The sequence below is a fragment of the Erpetoichthys calabaricus genome, chromosome 3, assembly GCF_900747795.2.
Source record: "Erpetoichthys calabaricus chromosome 3, fErpCal1.3, whole genome shotgun sequence".
In the NCBI taxonomy this organism is placed as follows: Eukaryota; Metazoa; Chordata; class Cladistia; order Polypteriformes; family Polypteridae; genus Erpetoichthys; species Erpetoichthys calabaricus.
In genome coordinates, this window is record NC_041396.2 from 221407695 (window position 1) to 221426483 (window position 18789).

General features: G+C 38.8%; 2 protein-coding genes across 3 annotated transcripts in view; both read right to left on the reverse strand.

Moving 5' to 3' along the window:
* rwdd1 (RWD domain containing 1) overlaps positions 1–18789 on the reverse strand; it is a 506701-nt gene that overhangs the window by 419067 nt on the left and 68845 nt on the right. The gene's annotated exons all lie outside the window — the stretch shown is intronic.
* Positions 1–18789, reverse strand: part of LOC114648669 (amine sulfotransferase-like) — a 37110-nt gene that overhangs the window by 5125 nt on the left and 13196 nt on the right. For both annotated transcript variants that reach the window (XM_028797827.2, XM_028797828.2), the window contains exons 2-6: positions 13961–14119; positions 12613–12815; positions 12214–12340; positions 6673–6767; positions 1137–1317 (exon numbers count right to left, since the gene is read on the reverse strand). In XM_028797827.2, coding sequence (XP_028653660.1) covers positions 1137–1317; positions 6673–6767; positions 12214–12340; positions 12613–12815; positions 13961–14114 — 760 coding nt within the window. In that variant the 5' untranslated portion in view covers positions 14115–14119. The remainder of the gene's footprint in view (positions 1–1136; positions 1318–6672; positions 6768–12213; positions 12341–12612; positions 12816–13960; positions 14120–18789) is intronic.

The following is an 18789-nucleotide window of genomic DNA, read 5'->3' on the forward strand; positions in this document are numbered from 1 at the left end:
GGAGTTTGCATGTTCTCCCCGTGTCTGTGTGGATTTCCTCCCACAGTCCAAAGACATGCTGGTTAGGTGCATTGGCGATCCTAAATTGTCCCTGGTGTGTGCTTTGTGTGTGTATGTGTCCTGCAGTGTGCTGGCACCCTGCCCGGGGATTTGTTCCTGCCTTGTGCCCTGTGCTGGCTGGGATTGGCTCCAGCAGACCCCCTATTTAGGATATAGTAGTTTGGAAAATGACTGACTTTCTGACATACTTCAGGAAACTAATACAGCATGGTAAAAGAGAGAAATGCTCAAGTAAACGAGTTATACAGTATTTCTTCTTCAGTGTCATGAATGTATGTTATTTGTCATTGTTTTCTAAATTTTCAAATTCCCTTTTCATGTGTTATTGTTTATTTTTCCCATTTACAACCCGTTTGATTGATTTTGCATGGATGTGGCCATATTTTTTGCTGCCTCCATCCCAGTTTACTAACACATGATTCTTGTTGCACACCTTGTGACATCAATATTAGCAACACTATTTAAGATGGTGTTGCATGGCTTTTGTTATCTTAGTTTTGGAATTTTTTTTAAAACTCTGCTGAATTGTCTAGTTATACTTTTTTTGGGTTGCAAGTACAAATAGTTTTTTGAGTTAGGGACAAAAATGAGTTACATGTTACATATTGGCGTTTAGTCGCTAGATTGTAAGGTTTCCTGATAACAATCTTGCACTACTTTTTGAATCATCTATTTGGCCTCTTCTTTCTTGGACACAGGTTATTGTTTTGCCTGTTGACGACCAATTTCTAAACATGACGTATTCTTTGTAAGCAAACAGACACCTCTTTGTTGTGTTTTTTATGCTGTATTACAGGATTTACCGATTTCAAATTACTAATACAAAGTTGGTTCTGCAGAGGACGAGTTGGCTCATTAGGTCTGCATATAGATGTTTTACTAAAGTTCAATTAGCCCCACTCTCTTCCTTGTTTTAGTATTTATTTTAATCATGATTGTTCTCATTAACACAAATCAGATTAATACTTAAACACTGCAATCGATAGAACCGAAACTGGCATACATAATGTGAAACAGGTACTCAGTGTTGGGTGGATGCATGGATGGGCACAAAATAATATTAGTATCTTGCACACCTTTTCTCATAAATGATCCCTTCTCTTGGTCAAGCATACTGCTTGGGATCGACTCATAGTTGGCCTTTGGGTTTGTTTTCATGTTCCTGAAGGTGCTGTGATAAACCACATTGTTCACCTGTTGATCATCCAAATCTTTCCCCCAAAATCTGGTTATTTTGACAATAGCTGTTTTGAGATCCTGCAACAGAAGTATATCAATTCAATTAAAAGAGTCAGCAATCACATTTCATGAAACAAAGCCAAAGATACAAAACATACAAGATAATGCTTCTATATTTTTTAGAAATAATTTTAGAGAATCCTTTTGCCCAAAATATTCTAGAAATATCATATTTAAGTCATGATAAATGGTCAATTCCCTGGAAATGCATACAGTGGTGATGATAACACAACTTACGTTGCCAATGTAATAACTTGTGCATGCTTGTTTGCAGTGCATTTTGGGAATACAAGGGATAATCCATCCAACCATTTTCCAACCCGCTGAATCTGAACACAGGGTCACGGGGGTCTGCTGGAGCCAATCCCAGTCAACACAGGGTGCAAGGCAGGGAACCAATCCCGGGAAGGGTGCCAACCCACCGCAGGACACACCCACACACCAAGCACACACACTAGGGCCAATTTACAATCGCTAATCGACCTAACCTGCATGTCTTTGGACTGTGGGAGGAAACCGGAGTGCCCGGAGGAAACCCACGCAGACACAGGGAGAACATGCAAACTTCACGCAGGGAGGATCCAGGAAGCGAACCCGGGTCTCCTTACTGCGAGGCAGCAGCGCTACCACTGCGCCACCATGCCACCCTACAAGGGATAATAATAATAATAATAATTCTTTAATAATAATAATTCAGAACAGATATGAACTTTACCCCTAATGATGACTTTCAATAATGTGGTTTAACAGCTCTTGGGCTAGTGCAGGGGTGGGCAGATTCAGTCCTGGAGGGCCGCAGTGGTTGCAGGTTTTTGTTCCAACCCAGTTGCTTAATTAAAAACCAATCCTTGTCAATTATTTAATTGCATGGCTTGCTAGTGCTTTAACTCTGCCATGTCAGGTCATTCTCATATCCTAGATTTATTTTCCTTTCTAAGGATAGCCTCCAAATGATTTGAAGTCTAAAACAGATGAGTAATTCTCAGTGCTTCACTTTTTTTCTCTTCACTTTCCTTCCAAGTATTTAATTAAACCAAATAGTGCGTGATAAATACACACAGGTATAAATGAAAACAAGCTAAATGGAGAAATGCTGGTCTCTTTTGTCATTTGCATGGTATTGCTAATTAGGAGCAATTAAAAACCAAGCATACAGCTGTTTGACTAAAATAAGCAATAAGTGTTCAAAATCTTAACGAGCGAGACAACTAAAGTGAAGCTGAAGTGTTACTTGAGCAATAAGGACTTCTTATTAAGCAATTGGGTTGGAGCAAAAACCTGCAGCCACTGCGGCCCTCCAGGACTGAATATGCCCACCCCTGGGCTAGTGTAAGAACAATCACCTGACCCTGAAGGTCGAAAAAACAAAGGAGATCACCATCAACTTGAGAACCAACCATATCACCCACCTTTCCTTTTCTACTAATGACTTCACTGTGGAGTCAGTCAGGGGCACCGTTATCTATAACACAGAGAGTAATTGACCACCTGCATCTCTATCTGGCATGAGGACTGAACTGTCTCAGACCAGATTTCCCTTCAGAGAGCGTAGAGAGTGGCTAAGAAAATTACTGGGACATCTCTACCTCCCATACAGAAACTCTACAGCAAATGCTGCCAAAACAGGTTCACCAACATTATTAGAGACCACACTCCACCCCTCCTCACCCACAATGGCTGTTTGCTTTTCTGCCCTCTGGCAAGTGGCACTGAAATATGCAGTGCAGAATTGCCAGGTTTTATAACATTTATGTCCACAAGCAATCAAACTCATAAACAGCGATCACTCTGATGATACATTGCTAGTCTGTTAGTACAGTGCAATATATAACTTATCTGGGCAACGTGTCAGTGATTCTCTGCTGTTTAATCATGTTATTCTTGTTTATTTTTGCTGTCTATTCTTGCATATGTGATGCAATTTTGTTCCACTTTGCACTGCTGTGTGTTGTTTGAATGACAACCTTGAATCTTGTGATGGAAAGTTAATGCCTGTTGAGTTTATACGTATAATGCTGCCTCATGAGTAACTCCTCACTGACAGGATGTCCTGACACACTCAAAGAAAGAACAGATGTCTTTTTGTTACTGGTGGCTCAGGGGTTCTGGGACAACTGTAACTGGTAGATGTAGCTCTAGCCTATTGATCCTTGAGCAATTGGAAGTGTGGTTGTAACACCAGACATCAGTTCAAAACATCACCAAAAGTGACCTTATAACAAAGTATGCAGCTGTCATTTCTCCAGGGCTTTAGTTGTGACATGTGGAGTAAGGAGGAGAGCTGATACCAAGAATTAGACTGGCTGGGGAATGAGAAGTCAGGAAAAATCCGCTAATAAAGTTAAATGAGAATATTAATGTTAAGGTGCAATTCATTGAGTGTGGACTGGTGGATAAGCCTTACCACGAATAAATTAACTGTTCTAAAAAGGGCAAGGAAGGCTTTATACTACACTTTACCTGAATTTCCTCTTGTAAACTCTCTTACTCTATATTAGCTAATAAAACACTTTAGCATTATCTTGAGCTTGAGGCCACTACAAGAGTGCCACCACATATATAGTCGTTCATTTTATGAAGTTGATTTGTTCATTTGGCAGTATCAGTTACCAGAGAAGAACCAAACTTATAAGGAATTCCACCCATTGTGGAACACACTTATACACACACACACACACACGCACATACACACACACTCTTACTGACCTGATTTAGAATATTTAGATAATGTGACTTGTTTGTTTTGAACAATATGAGAGGAAACCAGAATACCAAATTGGGTTTTTTAATGGATTTTAATGTTTTTATTCCTTTTAAAAAGTCAGTAAGCAAGCTGTTTTTCTACTATGATTCTAATAATTGCTATAATCCAAAAACTCTGTCTAATGCCATATATATACGTATATAGTACTAAATCCAGAAAATAATGCCATTTTCTTTGTACTCCTGATCTGAGTAAAAAGCATTGATTTTTTTAGGAGTAGAGTTGTATAAATTTGAAATTAAGCTAATGACATGATATGGTTCTTCCTACATTTCCTTTCACTGCCATAATGAAATGAAATGAAATTTTATATTACTAAGACTACATTCAGTTATTTACAAAACATAACAAAAGTGAAAATTTTAATGTCATTTGCAGACACAAAAAAGTTAATGCGTGCTTTTATCCTAGTGTAATTCATTATTACAACGCTCTTGAAAATTTCCCACTGTACATAAAAGGACTATACTAAATACCTTTAAAAATTCAGAAAACAGCTTCTCCCTTGCTAACAATGTCTGATAAAAGAGCGCACATCACTACTACTCTATAGAAATGGAACTCTCCTCGTACTGTTTTTTTTTTTTTGCCTTTTTTGTTTTCGGTGGTTTTCAGTGATACCTTTTACTTACTGCGTGTCAACATTTGAAAAACATCCATTGGAATTTAACTCATTGTCACCCTCCTATAGAAACGGCAGACACGGAGAAACGATAACAGTTCATATTAGAAAAAGAAACTTACATTTTTTGCAGCTCTCGATTGCTACAAAAAGAAAAAAGACGTTGCCAGTGAATTTGGAATTTCGCCATTGACACTGTCAACTTTCTTGAAAGACAGAATAAAAAAAGTAGAAAAATCTCGGGTTGCAAATGTATATGAACTGCTGCATTTGAAGACGTCGAAAAATCTGTTTTTATGTGGTTCAGTGATGCTCGTTCAAGAAACATTCCTATTAATGCGGCAGTCATTCAAGAAAATGTGAGGTTTGTAAACTCTCTTGGGACCTCCCCCAACTAGACAGCAAGCCGAAGAGCATCCCGAAGTGCAATCTCCGCGTCTGTATGGGGCAGTAGCAGGCTCACAGATATGCTACGTCTCTCTGCCAAAGTAAACAGAAAAGATCTCGATGGGTGATGCAAGGTTAGGAGCACGTACATTGTAAATGCAGATACTATAACAGGATTACTTGATCACTGACCTGGCCACGATCCTGCCTGACTGCTATGTCTGTGTATAGCAGAGTGGCAGATCACGCTACAATAAATAACTGTGCTGTTCCAACGGACAAACAGTCTTCCACAGACATTGCAATCGTGCTTTAGTACGCACTTCAGCATGTCGTTCATGTTGGGTGGGGAGTGGGGGGTCTCAAAAGAGTTCAGAAACCTCACAATATGAAGAAGAAATAATGATTCGGCTCCTGACTGATAACTGTGCTGCCCACAACATGCTTCCACATTCAGATAATGTTCGCTTTGAATACCTCCCATCCAATTGCACGGCAGCGCTTCAGCCATTGGATTTGGGCATCATTCGCACCCTGAAAGTCTATTATCACAAGGAAATGCTGAGAAAAATTCTCATCAGCATAACTTGTAGGCAGGAGGAGATTAAAAGTAACATGAAAGAATCTATTCAAATGATTGCCAACACCTGGATGCAAGTTAAAGAAAGCACTATAGTGACAAATACAGAATCTCATTACAACGAAATATTTTTTAGGTCCCTGGGAGTTCGTTATACTGTAACGGAATTTTACCTGTATTACTATTTTGACTTTTCAGCAGAAAGTATTATTCACATTCCATGTAAAATCTGTAAAACCTTACAGTCCCATTCCTTTGTGGTTTAAGGTAGTGTTGTTCACTCTTCATTTGCGTAATGAAAGATGCAATGAACTGCGGTGGGTTGGCACCCTGCCCGGGATTGGTTCCTGCCTTGTGCCCTGTGTTGGCTGGGATTGGCTCCAGCAGACCCCCGTGACCCTGTGTTCGGATTCAGCGGGTTGGAAAATGGATGGATGGATGGAAGATGCAATGAAACATGTATAAGATGTTTTCGTTGAGAGGCACATTTCACTGCCACTCTAATTTTTGTTTGAAACTGTGTAAAGGAATGTGCGATTAGTTACAGTTGGTACTCTACAGGAATGCAGTCACAATGGAATGCACACCTTTAATGGTAGGATTTATTTCATGATTACTTTGAATCAGTAACTGGCATCTTTCTTCAGTTTTTCATCCTCTTTGTACTTCTGGAAAATGAGCTCATTATCACAGTAAATGAACCAGCTGTTCATCCTTTATAAAGGATATGGATAAATGTGAAGCTACACCTGGGAACACTTGTTACAGGGGTTAGCTATAACAGTGTTAAAATCTTCCATCCATACATCATCATAACCTTCTCGATCCAGTTTCAGATTTGTGGAGCCTATGTCAGCATCTTTGGACACTTGTCTATCACAGATTACACTCACTCACACCAGTTCACAGTTTCCAGTAAACCTTACATACATGGGAGGCAGCTGTAAGAAACAGATTTTTACAAAGCTGCAAAACTGAATCATAAGAACTATGATTCAAACTGCATAATATTATAGTCACCTTAATCAGTTCTTCATATGTTAGGAACAAAATGTTGAATTCATCTTTATGGCTATACCATCCTCTGATATGATCAAACCAGGAGCCTCCATTAACTGTTGAAAGAAACAAAATGTTTGTTAACATTCAACAAATTTTAACCAGTCTTAGAATGTTTATATATAATCCTGATATTTCACGTGCTTAGTATTCAAATTTCCAGTTGACAATGGATTTACCTAAGCCTGAATTAGGCAGCCTGGAAATCACACTAGGTGGGATTCTTCTATGCTGGTCAGGTTAAGTAAATGTCAGAGGAATTTGTACCAACACATTAGAACTGTGGGTAATAGAGTGAATGCGCAGCAATTAAAAAAAAGGATAATAAAATAAACACAGTTTATAAAAATATGTGTGCATTGAGTTAGGAACACTGCAAGAAGGTGTCACACACGTGCGAGAAAGAGGCAGCTAAAGGGCCTGAGTAATTGTAATAAAGCATCCGACCAGGGGGTGGCGTAGTGTGCTGACTGACTTTCTCAGTTCCCTACAGACCTTTCCCAGGAAATCCTGCAGGGTTCCGGTGCCTCAGAAGACATCACTTCTGATGCCGACCCCTCTGCTGATGTCACTTCCAGACCCGAAGACATCACTTCCAATTCCGGCCCTTTTTGATGACATCACTTCCTTTACGGGCCTTTAAAGCCTCCATCTTTGTCTCTGATAACAGTTCTGTTTTGGACTCTGTTTTATGCACATTGTGCTTCTAAAATTCAACTTTTGCAGCTGAGAAAACAATATACGGGTGGTTGCCCCAAATCTTTATGATGACTGTGTTGCATTATTATCACAAAGGAAATGCAGTACTGTGACTGAAATGGGAATGGAAATTTCAGAAATCTTTTCAGCTACAGAAAAGAAAAGGATTGTGAGTCTTGTAAGTGATGAAGAGCAAATATTCAGGGAGCATCAATTAAGCAGATCAGTTTGTCCTCAGTTCAATAAACAGACATAATCAATATTCATTAGCCCAATAGTAATTATTCATTAGTTTCCTAATGAAGGTATTAGGAAGTCTGAGGTTTGTTATCCGTTATTTAATCATGTTCATGTGCATTAATAGTGAAAGCATTCAACAAGGCAATGTCCACAAAAAAATAACTTTCAAATATGCATTCAGTACTAAACAGTGTGCCATCTCACCCAATATAGAGGAGATGAAAATAACTGCTTTTAAATGGGTTATTAAAGAAGAGCCACAGGAGATTTAATTTTCAGTCATCAGTACATCCAAAACAGTACATGTGCCTAATGACAATGACAACACCCAATGTCTCACTGCATATCTGGAGAAACAGCTGAAGTAAGTTAATATTAATCTCTGATTGGAAATGCCAAACATGCTATACCGGATTATAATCGCAGTGTACTAACACGTAGTATGTATGGTATCTACAATGCTTCTCTAAAATTAATTTGCTGTTGTTATGCAATGTAATGAAAGCAGTAGACAAAATGACAACAGGCTATACAAATTAAGCATTAAGCTTCAGTTATCTTGTGCTGCTAAGCTCCTGAATTGATAACAGACGTTTTATGTTCCTAATTTTTGTCAGTGTCAGGTCTTTCGTTCAGTTATTTTTTTCTCTATCCCTGTCTTTTCCTAGTTATTTAATGGATTTGTATAATATATGATGAGCATTGGGGCACGGCAATCCTGAATGTTTATAGTGCATGGACTGGAGGAAATTGGGGGCAGGGATTTAGGAAGGGAACCCGTGGGTGGAACCTTTTTAGCAGCATCGTTTTTTTGCTATTCACTACAAATTCTTTTGCTTATGGTCCCCAGAAGTGTGTTCTCAACTTGAGAATCATATCTGGCCCTGCGAGACTAAAATCTCTAAGACATACAAGTTTGGTTAACTGATGATTCCATAACTGTCCCTGTGTGAGTGTAGCTGTGTGCATTAGTGGATTCTGCAGTAAACTGGCATCCTGTCAATGACACCATAGGCCTAGTGATGCCAGGATGGGCTCTTGTCCCCTGTGCAGGTTTTCAGAATGTTACGTTATTTTATATGAATTTGTTTATTAATGAAATCAAACAACTTGAAATTTACACGTTTTCAGACTGCAGTTGCTTAAGTTGTGTGTACAACACTGAATGCTTAAGTGATGTTTCCCCATTTACAGACATTAGGGTTAAACTGCAGTCTTTGAGCAGTAAAACATTATATATTTGACTAAATAGCCTTAAAAAATAAATGTGGTCCATGGCATTTTGCTTTTACAAGTGTATGCTTTTCTTCAATATTCCATAATTTCAAACATGGTTAGGTTTAGGGCTAGGTTAGGGTTAATCCATAAACACAGTACTTTATATTTTATTATGTATCTTATTCTATAAAAAATAATCCAAGTGAGTGTACTGTTTTTGACCCTTCCATAAATGCTTAATGTTGCTATCATGCATCAATATTCTTAATTATAATGGAATTGTTGACCTTCTGGGACTTCCAGTAGACTTGGTTAAGACCAAGTACCTTGCTTCTATGGACTTGAGAAACATTAATGCGTTCAGCCCTCCTCTTCAAAACACGAGCAGCAGACTGACCGCAACTCGGGGTTGAGCGCTGAATGCGCCAGGGGAGCTTTCCCCCTAGTATTGAAAATATTATGTCAATTGGTGACTTGAAATTGGTCCTCTGTAAGTGAATGCTCCCTGTGATAAAACGCAGGCGACAAGAGTTGGATAAGCTCTGATAAGCTTGTGATTCTGAATGAGACAAACTAGGCATGAATAAGGATGGATATTATGAGAGGGGTGCTCTGTCCTGTGCCTGGAGGGTCATGGTGGCCACAGGTTTTAATTCCAGCAACTTTGTGTTTTTAACTGGACTTTTATTACTATTATATGTGCTGATATTTCACTTTGTATAATTTCCATACAGATATTCCAAGTAATGTTTATTGTTGACTTAATTAGATGTTCATGATGTGCTCTTTTATTTGATTATAATGTTTTTATTATTTAAGACATTTCTGGTTAAAGATCATGAAGCGGAAATGATCCTGAAATATCCACCACTCTTTGCACTTGTTATTGCTCCCTTGTTTGGTGTTAATTATTAGTAGTAAGTTAGTTAGTACAATTAATGTTTTTTGTTTCTAATTAAACTTCTTATTTGATTAATTGTCTTTTCTGCCATGATTCTGTACTCAGAAAGGCACTGTAATATGTTTTCTCTATATATTCTTCATCTTCACTCTCTTCTTTCTTCTGTTCATTTTCCTCCCACTAATTGCATTCAAACAACGATGATTAACAAAGAAAAGAACACATCGGGGCTCATACAAAAGAGAGGCCGCCATTTCAGTGAGATTAGTGAGCAATTACCAAGGCATTTTAAAATAAAAGGGAAAAATATCTAATTGTACTACTTCTTAAAATTATGTAAAAAGTGAATTAACCCTGATGTTTACTTTTATAGTACCACAGTAAAAGTCTAACAGTGAAATGACAGCATATTTAGTTGACACAAAATATGAGCAGGAATCAGAGGGAATCAAAACCTACAGCTGCTTTGGACCTTCAGATGCTGGATTTGAACCCCACACATACTCGTTGACTGTGTGGAGTTTGCATGTTCTCCCCAGATTTCTCTGGGTGTTTCTCCAGGTATTCCAGTTTTTCTTCCACATCCCCCAAAGATATGCAGGTTGGGTGCAGGTTTATTGGCTATTACAAACTGACCCTGTATGCATGTGATTAGACTATGTGTTAATGGACCCCATTACTCTTTGTTATGTTTATGTTTAATTTTTTTTCTAGTTTTGTGATATTTTTGAGTAGTTCATCTGTCCATAATAAATATAAAAGATAGGTACACATAAATGAACTGTATTGTCCATGGGGCAGCAAAGTTGTGCAATGAATAGAGCTACTTCTCAAAAATTCAACATCCTATTTTTTAAATTCATGTCTGGTTGCTAACTGTTGTAACGGGCATGGGACCCCTGCTGTATATGGTCCGGGGGAGCAGCCATTGGCTCCTCACTACCTCCCCCAGGACGCTTGGTGGCAGCCTCCCTGGCTGACAATGATGCCTCAGTTTCCCACAGGGTTTTATGGGAGATGGAGTTCTCCACAACCCTGTGGGGATCTGGGATGGCCGCCAGGGGGTGTTACATGGATCCCGGTGCCCACCTGGACATCTCTACAGCCGGAAGTGCAATTAGCCACAGGTGATCAAGCACCTGGAGCACTTCCAGGTGGGCTATAAAAAGGGCCAGCACCCACCACTCAGGAGCCAGAATCAGGAGGAGGAGGACGAGGTTGCCTGGGAGGAGTAGTGGTGCCAGAAGAAGGGTTTGTTTATTGATTACTGAGTGCTTTGGGACTGTGTATTGCCTGTGGGGTTCACGGGGAAGACGTGCCCCACAGGTGAATAAAAATAAAAAGTGTGTTTGTTTTTTACATGTGCCTCTGCGTCAGTCTGTACCGGGTCGGGCGCTATATAGCGCCTTTTACATTGTGTATATTCTCCATGTTCATGGTGTTTCAGCATTCTCTCTGGTTACTCAACCTTTCCTCATACATCCCAAATATTTTAGTGTTAAATGAATTCTAAAATTGAACCAACGCAGGTGAATGCATGAGTGGGGGTCCTGGAAAGGGCAAATGCCTCATTCAAAATGTGGTGCTGGTCCTGTTCCAGATGCTATCAGGATAGCTTCCAATGAGACTGAATTAGATGCAACAGTTCTGGGAAAAATTTGTCATGTGTCATTCTTTGGTCCGGTCATATCTGAATTTTCTGAAACAGATCTGCCTGGGGAGCTGGATCTCACCCCTCTAGGGTGCAGGACTACAAATAATGATACTAGGGCTGCCAGTCTGCTGCAGGTCAAGCATGCATAAGATAGAGACCAAGAGCTTATAGCCATTTCCCAGCATTGATTGGCCTCTCAAGGACATCACACACAAAACAGAGTATCGGGCTCTTAATACATGAAGTGTTTCAATTTTATTCCAACAAAAAAGGAGCCAGTATAATTAGTTTTAAAGGATGTAATTCCTGGTACGTCCAGTCACCCCCTGTTCATAGCCATCCAGTGTCAGTTCTACAGCTGCATACTGTAGATGACATTCTTCTTGGGAAAAGCAGCATTTATCTCTCATTATGGAGTTATCCTGTCACTATACTATCTCATTTACCAAGTATTAATGAAAACACTCTCTGAACAGTTTTTTTTCTTTTCTTTTTTTGAATTCAACTTTTTCTTCTGTCATATGAATAAAATGAACACTGCTACATCCACATCTATGACATAATGAATGGGAGCCTAAGCTCACAGTATATGAGCAGAACTCAAGAGGCAAACATCTTAGCCACTCTAAGGAGTGATGAAAAAGTTTGTTTAACTTAGCATCTGTCCACAGCCCAATTCTTAAGTAAGTGTTCCCTCAGCTTTGTCATGTTAGTTATCATTGCAATTCCTCCAGTCTATAAACAACACTTTGGAGAAAGTCGACTTCAGCATCTCATGTGATCCACTTACCTCTGCCTTCAATAAATTTATCTAAAAAGTCCTCAAAATCCTTGGGCGTCTCTAACATATTGGCAAAGATGTGGAAATGGTAATAGGATACCAAAACATCTTTAGGGTTTCTTGACACATAAATGATCTGTAGTTCAAGAAAAACACAAACAAGTTTACTTTGCCTCTGTTTCTTTTACTAGCTATTAAAGTAAAAGCACAACCATGTTCTTGGGTTACACTATCTTGAAGTGGGAGTTCAGAGCTAAATGAAAGACTCTTTTTAAAATCACTTTTGTAATAACTGTTTAAGTGAAAGCATTATACTTTATCATTGTTTTGTCACATTAGCACAATGTCCATTGACAGATAATTTTCAGTTTAAAGCTTGATACGCATAATAAATCATATTATACTGACCTTTCCCTTCTTTTGTCTTAGACCTTTAGGCAGCAAATACCAAGGTAAATGGGAGCAGTATAGTCGGGGGGATGGCCGGGAAGCAAAGTTCTTGGCAAATTCTGGCAGCTCAACCCAAGGAAAGTGATCACTTGTCAACTTGCTCTGAGTGGCGTTTCCTTTAGCATCAATAAGTGTCATAATCTGCTGCATCCAAATTGTCCCTATTAAAGGAAACATTTTGGAGGAAATTTTTAGACTAGGCAGATAAAGATATGCTGTATCAAGTTCCCTTTTTCGTACCATGGTCGCATTTTTCTGTCTTTTCATAGCAAAAAATATTCCTCGTGAAGGAGCTTCAAAAAATTTTGGCATAAAAGATGCAGCCATTTTCACATCAGTCACCAGAAAAAGAGAATCTTTGACTTCATTGGTCTAGTCGATGAGGTGGTGGAAGAACTCAGATCCCAAGAATCAATGTGGCAGAATGGACTAAACCATGGATATCTAGCCCACTGCCCAAGTGCTGCATTGACTTTTGAATTCTTTCCCAAATGCTACCCCATTTATATCTTCTGGCAATTGATATGAAAATGTCTGTATCCTTACATGCCATAATGTTTTCAAAGCTCTTGTGTGGAAGAGTAATTTTCTTTGTTAAAAGTTGGAAAAACGTGACAGTTCCCCTTTAAGTTTTTGATAACATAGTCTGTAAATTATACAGTATATACAAAATTTTACAAATATCTATTTTTTGTTGTTTAATATCTGTTATTCATCTATCTTCCAGATATTTATGTGTCGTTGTTCACTTCCATTCAGATGTATTTGCCACAGCAGTTTATGACGTTGTATTGTTTCATGTGCAATTGAGTTATGTGCTGAATATTATGTTTCCTCATTTTATAGTTTCACACTTGTCTTTATTTATAAAGTTGGAGATTTGCACAGTCCTTCACAAGCTAGTCTTGAAACTGCTAATTTTAAAAAGGGAGTACTTTAGGTGTCAGAATATCTATTACACTTCAAAAGAGAGATCAGAAAAGTTTGTAAAATGGCATTTTTTTCAAATCAATCAAAAACTAGAATGCTTCAAATCAGTAAGAAAGTGACAGTAAAAGAAGAAAATATAAGTGATACGGTAAACCTAAAGGGACAGGACATGAGCGTGCAAAGGTAGACGCAGCTGAGTGTAAAACATAACCAGAAGTTGACAGTCACACATTTAGGCTCCTGAAATTTAGCAGTCTGAATTTGAATGCAGAGAAAAAAAAGTCACAGAGAGGAAAATCTGAAGTGTCAAAAAAGAGAGGCCTTGAAAGAATGCAAAATCAGCTAAACTGCTATATAAGACAAAGACATCCTTTACCTGATTTTGGGTATGTGACAATAAAGAGATCATCATCATAAACTTCACCCTCCTCTAGTTTTTCCAGCTCCTCTGGTGAATGAATATTGGTTATAATCTTATAGCCTTTATGATCAATGAGATGAAAATCGGGCATCTGAACAATTTCAGTCATGGTGCCTGAACAAAAATGAAGAAACAGAGTTTTACCGTTTGCATTTAATGATTAAGAATAAGCAAGTCTTCCCATTTTTGAAAGGTAATCAGTTAGGCAATGTGCAGAATGTGCTTGATGTGCTTGAGGTAAAACTATTGTATTTTAAGGGTACATAGAAACTTGAAGTATATGATTAAGGGATTTAAACATAACACTTGATTATATGTAATTTAATCACAATTAATTAATCTGAAAACAATCATGCAAGTTCATGTTAAAGCTCTCCGTAAACAAGGCAATTCTCATCTTATGAGCAGAGAAAATTCAGCTATTTCACCCTGAGATGGAGGTCATCCTACACAGCTATAAAACTCTTATTAGTCTGTCTTGGTTTGATGTTTTAATTCCCATCCTCATTAAGCTGACTCTGTCACTACAAATGGCAGTTCTTTCGGTTTTGTCCACTACTCATCCAGTAAAATGGTCTGTGTGATAGTTTGTGCATTTTATACACATAATTGTATCAAGAATTTACTTTTTATGGTTTGTTTTTTAATTTTACTTGTTTTTTGCAAAGGTCGATTTTATTAATATTTTGTTTTATTTATTTACAGGACATTCATGGTAGTGTCACATGACAGCAGTGGTCGCATCAGTTATGTTATAAGTGTCATTCTTCATTGGACACACATTGAACAAATCTCCAAACTTCTTCTTTTCAAGAAGCCCTAGTGTTAGGTTTTTGATCCTTGACTGTGATTCTTTTTTTGCCCTTTTATTTTACCGATACTCTTGTTTGATTTCATGGTTACAACCTCTGCCTGTTTTTGACTACATCTTTGCGCATGTTTTCATGTCCCAGTCAACTCACAATCATTCCCAACTGCCAATAATTGTATTTATGTTTTTTTCTGGGGACCTGCCTTGCAGGTCTTGTCAATGCTGCACTCCAATCCACAGTTTAGTTGTCAGTTGTCTCATTTTAGCTGTCTTGTCTCAGTTTTATCAGCACAAACAGCCTATTCACCCTTGGTGGAAAGTGCCTTATACTCCCTCTGTTGACCATCTGGACGGTTTGCAACTGTTTTGTTGGCCATCATCGTAAGTAGCTTTTTCATTTAGTTTTATTGAATTGGTGTAGTCTCAATTTAAATGTATTCCTTTTGGTTTAACATGTAGTTTTTGTCCCTGCTTCCTCTGACTTCAAGTTTCCACAATGACTCTTGTGTGTGCCCGGGCAAGGGCCTTGGCTGTACACCACAGTAGATAATCTACAATATGCTGAATCATTGCACAGGGACTTGAACAGCATGTTTTTGGAAGAATCGCTTACAATGACCCATTACATTGTTTCTGATTTTCTAATAGTACTGGAAATCAAGTGGCCAAGAAGAAAAATTATTTTTGATTGCCTTGCTGGATCACTAAATATAAAAGTATTGCCTTTATCAAGGTAATATGCAAAATACCCAATGGTAATATTTTACCTGATTTGTGGAGGCTATCACCATGTAGACTTTATGATGAAAAAGAGAAAGTTAAGGAGTTTCCTGTTTTAAAACACTCAGGTATCCTAGGAGCAAGAACACTGGATGAGCTGTAAAGCACCCTAAGTGTAGGACGGTGAACTGACTAATTATCAATAGGCTAGTTCATCATGTAGGAGCCCCCTCACTTTCTTTTTCCACCTCCCCAAGATCTGCTGCTGAACTAGACCATCATCCCTCCTTTTACTGGAGCTTTGATTCAGACTGAGTAGTGGATCTTTATACATTTTTACATTTATGTTTTTGTTTTAGAAGGCACACTGTTGGCAGATTTTAAGACTTTGGCCAATGGGTTCAGAAGATGGAGGTCATGTTTTACTAACATGCTGGAATTCTATGAGGAAGCAGCAAAAGTATATGGTCAAAGTGGTGCATACAATAATTATTTATCTTGACATTAAGAAAACTTTTGATAAAGTGACACATGAGAGGTTGGGCATCAAACTAAAAGAAGTGGGACTTCAGGGTTTTGTGGTAGATGGGTGCAAAACTGTCTCAGACACTGGAATCAGATGGTTATGGTTCAAGGAACCCTATCAGAATTAGCTGATGTTAAGAGTGGTGTTCCACTGGGGTCAGTGCTAGGGTTGCTGCTATTTTAAATATATGTATAAATGATTTAGATAGGAATATAAGCAACACGCTGGTTAAATTTGCAGATGATACCAAGATAGGTGGATTGGTAGTATGAAAACCAGGGCCACGTACAGCCACCCTAACCCAACACAGACAGGCAGAGACACTAATGCAGCACACAACACCCTTTATTTCAGAGCTTGGGAAGTGTTTTTTTTTTACAGAGCACAGCACAGTATAGCACCAAAGTATGCAAACAGTCCTTTCTTTTCTTCCTTTTCCCAGTCTTTCCGCCTCCACTCCTTTCGTCTTTCTTCCTCCCGACTCTGACTTCCTGAGTAGTGGCGGCTGGCTCCTTGTATAGGGAATCCGGGTGTGGTGGAAGTGCTGCAAACAAGGGTTCAGCAAACGTTCAGGTGCCCCCTGGCGGTGGCCATGAGCCCCAGCAGGATTGAGCTTCCATGCTCCAAACCCGTGGCTTCGCTGCAAGCCAGGGGGGCTGCCCTATAGCACTCGGGGAGATATAATGTCCTGGAAAAACTCTCCCCCTCGGTCCTTCCAGTACAAAGCTGGCCAGGCAAGGACCTTGTCTGCACGCCACAGCAGATAATCTGCAATATGCTGAATCATTGCACAGGAACGTGGACAGCATAAAGGCTTAGGCAGATTTGTGGCAGATGAAATTTAATGTAAGTAAATGTAAAGTATTATACATAGGGGTTAAAAATACAATATTAGGTTTGAATACACAGTGGGAGGTCTCATTACCATCAACTGCCAGACAGTGATCAGAAGCCATTAAGAAGGCTAACAGAATTTTAGGTTATATAGCGCAATATGTAGAATATAAGTCCAAAAAGTTTATGCTCAAGCTTTATAATGCACTGGGGAGGCCTTGTCTACAATACTGTGTACTATTTTGGTTTGCAGGCTACAAAAAGAACATAGCAGCTCTTCAAAAAGCTCAGACAAGAGTGACTAGGCTGATTCCAGGGCTACAGGAGATGAATTATGAAGAAAGATTAAAAGAGATGAGCCTTTCCAGTTTAAACAAAAAAAAACTTCCACCATTTTATGTATATAAACAAGTTCCGGCTGTAACGTGCACCTTAATACCAGGGTGCAGGCACATAACACATTCAATGCAATTATTTGAAACATTAAATAGAACTTATATTTAGTATTAAATTTTTACATATACATAACATTTCCTCCCACCCAGCTTGGATGTATAACAGTATTTTTTTTTTTTTTTTACCTATATATCATATCTACAAAACACTTGGCATGGATACAAAACATGAATATAAAGACAGCTAAAGCATACTATGTAAAAGTGCACCATTTACTACGGTGTACTGAAACATTTACTGTATATATGGCGAAATGCAGCTTACCAAAGCTAACAGACTCCTAAGTACTTTGTACATTAATATTGACTACAAGTTCAACCTTTCAGGAGGTTTATGAATCCTCTCAGGATAGCGTCTTTCTTGTGTAGGTGGAGCAGACATTTGAGATGAGGTTGATTCAGCAGATTCTTGAGGCTGAGATTCACCAGCAGCAAGGGATGAATCAGGTGTCAAGAAGGTAAACTCATTTGAGTTCTGAGGAATGATCAGCTCCTCAGCCTCGTCTTGTGATGTGTCTTCCTGAGCTTGTGCATCTAGAAGCTGGTCGATATGTCTGCGCCAGACTGTATCATGCCCCACCTGCACTGTGTATGTCAGTGGACCACTCTTTGACACAATCTTACCAGGTTGCCATTTCTGATTTGAGTGTCGGTAGTCTCTAGCAAGCACTTTATGTCCAACCTCAAATATTCTAAGCTTGCGTTGTTTTTGGTCTTGGAAGCACTGCTTCTTTTGCACATGTATACGCAAATCAGGTTTTAGCAGATCTAAGCGTGATCTCAAGCTTCTTCCCAGGAAAAGCATTGCTGGAGTCTGACCTGTGGTTGAGTGAGCTGTGTTTCGATAGGCTAGAAGGAAGCTTGCAATTTTCACATGTAGCGACTCTTTTTCCTTTTCCATGGCTTTCATAGATAGTTTGAAGGACTGAATAAAACATTCAGCTAGACCATTTGTTGCAGGATGGTGAGGAACAGAGGTGATGTGCTTAATGCCATTCTTTTTTACAAATGCCTGGAACTCAGCAGATGTACAGTGGTGTGAAAAACTATTTGCCCCCTTCCTGATTTCTTATTCTTTTGCATGTTTGTCACACAAAATGTTTCTGATCATCAAACACATTTAACCATTAGTCAAATATAACACAAGTAAACACAAAATGCAGTTTGTAAATGGTGGTTTTTATTATTTAGGGAGAAAAAAAAATCCAAACCTACATGGCCCTGTGTGAAAAAGTAATTGCCCCCTGAACCTAATAACTGGTTGGGCCACCCTTAGCAGCAATAACTGCAATCAAGCGTTTGCGATAACTTGCAATGAGTCTTTTACAGCGCTCTGGAGGAATTTTGGCCCACTCATCTTTGCAAAATTGTTGTAATTCAGCTTTATTTGAGGGTTTTCTAGCATGAACCGCCTTTTTAAGGTCATGCCATAGCATCT